The following is a 6,000-nucleotide window of genomic DNA, read 5'->3' as shown; positions in this document are numbered from 1 at the left end:
CCAGGCTAAGGCAAGTGGCGTCTTGCGTTTTGTCTTTCATTTTGGTCCACTAGGAAGCAAGACTAGCCGTATGGATTTCTTCTTCCTACAGGAGATGTCACAGAGGGTATGATGGGTTCTGGCTTTTATTAGAGCAGGGGGATTTTTGAGACAGAAGACAGGAGCCCACTGAGAGGTAGGCTTGATGCACTCTGTTCACAGAACACCTTGCTCTACAGCAGTCTAATAAGAAACACTTCTGGAATGGCATCATTAGTGATGAGAATCCTACAGACCTTTCCTACATGTGGACACTCACCTTTGCTCACCCACACTCTCAATGCATAAATTGAAAACGTGTCCTTTAGTGCTGGCATCTCATAGGCTGCCTGGTGGTCACAATGAAGGGCACAATGTGGCTTGAAGCAGGGCCACAGGGTTGGCTGGGCAGTCCAGCTCGGCTGTCACACTGTCTCAGGGACTGGCCTCAGAAGCTGTGCACTCACACTACCTCCACATCCCTAGCTGAGAAAGGACACCCTTTGTGAAATGCCTCGAGAGTGACTGATGAAAAGCCCTGTATGAATGTTAAGCAGTGCTTTGTTACTGGTGTTCCTCTAACTGGAGGCAATGATCTGAGGGCGAAATAGAGCTATGGGAGCCAATTACTCCCTGGGAAAAAAAGTTTGTGCTCCATATGGCAGCAGGGACACCTGTATTTGAAAGGAGAAGGGTAGTGGGGGAAGCCTTCTGTGAGCAAATGGTTTCTTTTTCAGTCTGGATTTCCCTTACAGAAGGATTCTTTCTGGTCCCTCTGAAATTGCATAGAAGTCACAGGAGATCCAGCAAAGATTAATGCAGACTGATGCTTGCTATTTTTTCCTGGAGGGCTTGGCAGCTCTGTAATTACAGTCGTGCGTCTGCATCTCCCTCTGGCCCCTGTGCACTGCCCGGCAGTGGCACTAGCATCAGAGAGACCCTTGCTTCAGAATTTGTCAAGCAGAACTCTGCTGAGAAACCAAACCTGCCCTGCCATGCCTCTTGTTGTGGTGATGAGGAATATTCCTTTGCTGAATAGCCTCCCTGTGTGCACTGGAGCTGGAATCTCAGGGACTTTTGAGCCTGGAATGGCTCATAGACTGGGATCCAAGAGATACATTTGTAGAGGAATGAGGGAACCATATTTCTATAGCATAACATATATATATTTATATATATAAAAATGAAATAAATGGGCTCGCTTGCAACACTAGGTGGCAGAGGTGGGATCTATTCTGCTCTGAGCGCTGTCCTATAAGGCATTGCTTGTTTAAGTACAGTCGCATTTAGTTGGAGCTGCAGGAGAGAGACAGAGAGATTCTCTGTGTTTACAGCCAGCCCAGGCTACGGTGGAGCATCCAACCTGGCCTCCCCTTTCCCCTGCACTTGGAGGGAAGAGTGAGAGGTTATTTGGGAATCTGGCCACCGCGGGTCAGCTTGCGTTGCGACTGGATTGTCAGAGCTGGCAAAGCAGAGCCCAGAGGGACTGAAGGGAAACACGAATCCCATTTTCTTTGAGAGGAGCGAAGAGGGGAAAAAAAAAATTGAGAGAGAGAGAGACAGAAGCAAAGAGACGGAGAAAAACGCAGAGGAAGCGGAGCGAGTGAGAAAGAAGCATGAGGACCTACTGGCTGCACAGTATCTGGGTGCTGGGGTTCTTTCTGTCCCTCTTCTCCTTGCAAGGTATGTGGTGAGCTCTTTCTCACAACCTCCTCAAACCCTTCTGTTTTAATTGAGGCTGACGGACTGAGCATGGCCTGAAACATGGAGCTGGAAGCTGGAGCTTCCTCTCCCCCCCTTTTCCCCTCCAAACCTCCCCCCGCCGCGCTTGCCTCAGGAAATAAGCCAAGGAGAGATCGCTGCTGGTGAATCCTATGGTTAGAGGGCACTGCATGTGACTGACTTTGCTGCTGTATTTCTGCTTTTGCAGAAGGGGAGTTGGTGGGGGGACTACAGTTAAGATTTGCAAAGGAAAAGACTGGTGGGCGAAGGTGGGTGTCCCCTCCATCAACAACTGCTGTTTCTCAGCACTTTGGGTCACAAGTACTGATTCTCCTCAATTCTTCACCTTCCTGAGGAGATAAGTGCTAAGTTTCTTCTGGGGTTTTTGTTTGTTTGTTTTGTGTGGGTTTTTTATTATTTTTATTTTGGTTTTGTCCAGAGTGGGGGAGGTTAGAGGAATCTCTATGCCTCTGGTCTGTCTGTGAAAACACTATGTCCTTCCCCTCTACACCAAAAGGGGAAAAAAAAAAAAGAGAGAGTGATGGAGGAAAGACAGGAGATGAAAATTTGTTGGGTATGGGGTTTTGTTCAGTGGAGAATTGCCAGCTGGGTTTCTTGCTTTAAGAGCCAAGTGTGAGTATGGAATTTAGTTCGAACTGATGACAGGCATGCTAGCTTGTTTTGAGATGCTTTCTGTAAACAGGAGTTAAGGGTTAATGCAGTCCGTGGTATATGTATTAATACACATTAATGTCACACATGTACATATAATCATAGCCTTCAAAATTGCAGCTTGTGCATGAGCCACACTCACACACATCAGTGATCCTTCCTGAACACACACATTCAGGGATATAGCAGGGAAGATGAATAAACTAACTCTGGCACATACAGTTCTAGCTCCCTAGCACATGCAATTCCTGGAGAGTATGCTTCTCTTGTGCTCACATTTTCCCTTCCGCTTTTCCCTCCCTCCTTCCTTCAAGCCTCCATCCTGAACACTAGTGTTCGAGGTTGCTTGTATATTAAAATCCCTTGCCTATCCTACTGCACTAGCCTTGTAAGCCTGTGTGTGCACACATATACACACACATAGGTGAAAATATAACTAAAGAACATAGATGTACTCTTTCTGGCCTACTCTATGCCTCACAGTCCTGCATTTGCAGTGAGCTGCACCCTTAGAGCGTATCTTGCTCATACATGGCTTTTTTCACAGTGCTTTTTTCTCACTCCAGTATATATTAGTGCAGGAGTGCTGTGCATGAAGATATGCCAGTCACAGCTTCCTCACTTCCCCTTAGCTCCTACTTTTACACACAGTCTTGCATGTACTGTTCTCTGCTATTTTGTGTCTACTAAGCAAATTCCCGTACAGGCAGGCTTCCAGTCACACACATGCTTTCTATTGCAGCCTCACACCTGTCACTCCTGCAAACCCTTACTATGGAATCCTTCATTTTTTGCCACCTTCTCATATTTGCTGAGTGCTCCTTTTCATACAGTCTCACTTCTCCCATTTCTGGGTCTCATACACATGTTTTTCACTGTCACATAATTTTCTCTCAATTTACATTCTCTGAAGTCTGGACTGTGAATCCAACACCAGCACCTTCCAACTGACTTCCTTCCTTGCTGTGAAGTGGCTATTTCTGATAGGGAAGGAGGATTTTTCCCAGCACATAGGTTGTACATGGGGTAAGGGTAGCATAAGTAGATAACGTCAGCAATGAAGTTGTGTAGCTTGGTGTGAACTTCACCCTGCTCTGGAGGATTAGACAGAGAACTGTCAAGAAAGATGGACATTGGCAAGTTTCGTTGACTCTGAACATTGTCTCTCTAGTGCATGTTTCCTTGCCTGCAGACCACAGTGCTTGCTCCATGCAGTGTTTTCAAGTCACAAGCCTTTCCTGAGTTGTGACCAAAGCATTCCATGCTAGCACAGCCAGATGCTGTTTTAGTCCATCCTTATAGCTGGAGCTTATGTCAGGCTACAGGCATGGACAGGCTTTTACCTTCTGTTCTAGTATTACCACAGTTGTATTAGCCACATCTATTCTCATTTTGAAGGCTTCAGGGAAGGTCTTTTGAGGTCTGTATTATCAGGTACCCTCTAAAAAGGCAGAGGCAACACAGTTGCCCTCCCTAGGTTTTGAGATGGGATAGGATGTGGTGTATGAGTGTTTGCTAACCTGGAGCTGCTTTTTTGACTGCTCCCAAACTTCTGGCATGATATAAACCAGAGCACTTCTGGATCATAGCCAGCCGTAATTTCCTTTCTCTGATGTGAAGAGCGAGAGAATGGGGAGGCAGGAATACTGGGGCTGCATGGGAGGAGTAGGGCACTGCCTGAAGATATTTGAAGGAATTAAAAAGGGGTGGGAAAGTATTGTGCCCTTAAAAAGACCCAACAAACCAACACATTCCGCCTACAATATCTATTTCAAATTAATTGTTTTTCACTGAAAGCCGTGGTAACAACCCTTGAACACTTCTCTAATCCTGCTGAGCACAACTCTGTGGAGCCCGTACCCCAGGAAACAGCAGTATTGGCTTTGATAGGCAGTGACCCCGGTCAGAACGCTTCCATGACCTTTGTGAACACATCCCTCCAGAGCCAGACAGCTGAGCCTACACCTCTGCGAGCTACCCAAAACTTGTCCGTGCCATCTCTCCCCTTTTCCTCGCTGTCCACTTGGGGGTGTACCGGTGAACGCAAAATCAGCTCCTTGTCATTCTCCGCTCTCCCAAAGCCACCAGGGGTGGGGGAGAAGGGAAGCTCTGCTGGCACTGCCGGGCCGAGCCGAGGCTGAATAGCAGGCGCTGGGGCTGCAGGGAGGAAGCGCAGCTGAGCCTGGCAGGAGAGCGATGGGCTCCACGGTGCCAAGCGGCCAGCGCAGGCTGCCTCCCCAGTGCCTCTGCCAAGCGGGATGCAAAGGGCTGCCTGTCCCCTGCCTGACTGGCCTCAGGGGCTTTGGCATAGAGTCAGCCTTTGCTCCTTCCCCCCTAGGTTAGATGCTCCAAGTCCTGCACAAAGGATTCCCCACGCCCCCTGATCACTATGTTTCCTCATTTTGATGGCTTAGGATTCTTGCGTTTCTCGCTGCTGCACTTCCAGTTCTCTTTGAGAGGCAGGTGGCTCGGAGGCGGGATGGTTTTTCCTCCTGCATGGTGCACTGGCCTTCCTGCCCTGTGGGGACTGGAAGAATAAAAGTATCTACACAGCCTAGCGCTGCTGGTGGGTGGGATTTTCTAGGATTTTCTAGTGGCATGCTGCAGTTCTTCCCTCGAATGAATTCATCTCTTAGCACAATGTGCCCCAAAGCTTCTGAGAGAGATCAGATTGTTGAATTGGATTGTAAAGCTGAATTTTGATTTTCCTTTCCACAACCCCTGCAAGTAAAAAATGGGTGCTTCAGTATGGGGCAGAGAAGCAAATGATTAGGGTCTAAAAAAAAATTGCATTTAGATAATTTAGAAGAATTTTGTGTTGATGTTTGCACTTTCACTTACTATTACTCTAACTTAGCTGTCAATATGAAAATTAATTTTCATTTCCTCACCCTGAGCACTTTATTTTAAAATATTAATGCCTTGACAAATTATACCTTTCCTTCAGCATTGCTTTAAGTTGAAAATTCTTCTAAACAAATTCTCTCCCTTGAAAAATAGCAGCTGTTTCAAATCAGCAATTTGCTAAAAAATTCCCAGCTTGTTTTCATGAACCTCCCTGAGAACCCCACCAAACTGGTTAATTGTAAAAAGACTTTGTGTTTAAAAAAAACCAAAACAACAAACAAACAAAAAAAAACAAACCAAAACAAAACCAAAAAAACCCCCAAGCAAGATACCTCCACAGCAAGTTTGGTGGAGTAGATGGTTTAGGAAAGGACATGCAGAACTGCCCTGCATAGTCCTGGCAGCATTTGTTTATAACGTATTTTTTGAGCTGCTCAAGGATGTTCTTAAATGGGGAATGAATCTGATTAAAGAAATCACAGAAGCAGTCAGGTAAGTGGAACAGGATGCTTTCGGTTGGTACACAGCACAAATATTATCTGTAAAGTCTCATGTTTTACAATGTTACTGGGCAATGATGGTGTGAAAAATGGTGTGTTTGTTAATGCATGAGGTATGTGCAATCTATATAGATGGAAGCGTGTACCCGAGTGTTTCTGTGCTGATAATGTGTAATGGATGGGGAGAAGAGAGGAAGGAGCAGCAATGTCTGTGTGAGTGGTGACATTGTGGTGTACGGGG

General features: G+C 46.3%; 1 protein-coding gene across 2 annotated transcripts in view; it reads left to right on the top strand.

Annotated features, from left to right (window-relative positions):
- The first annotated feature begins 1,273 nt into the window (after positions 1 to 1,273).
- LSAMP (limbic system associated membrane protein) overlaps positions 1,274 to 6,000 on the top strand; it is a 999,229-nt gene continuing 994,502 nt past the window's right edge. The window contains exon 1 of one of the 2 annotated variants that reach the window (XM_088158973.1): positions 1,274 to 1,701. In XM_088158973.1, the coding sequence (XP_088015099.1) occupies positions 1,635 to 1,701 (67 nt within the window). In that variant the 5' untranslated portion in view covers positions 1,274 to 1,634. The remainder of the gene's footprint in view (positions 1,702 to 6,000) is intronic. The other variant, XM_088158974.1, reaches the window with a different exon arrangement.

Source organism: Sturnus vulgaris, chromosome 2 (genome assembly GCF_052056855.1).
Source record: "Sturnus vulgaris isolate bStuVul1 chromosome 2, bStuVul1.hap1, whole genome shotgun sequence".
Classification (NCBI taxonomy): domain Eukaryota; kingdom Metazoa; phylum Chordata; class Aves; order Passeriformes; family Sturnidae; genus Sturnus; species Sturnus vulgaris.
This window is presented reverse-complemented; position numbering and strand designations above follow the sequence as displayed.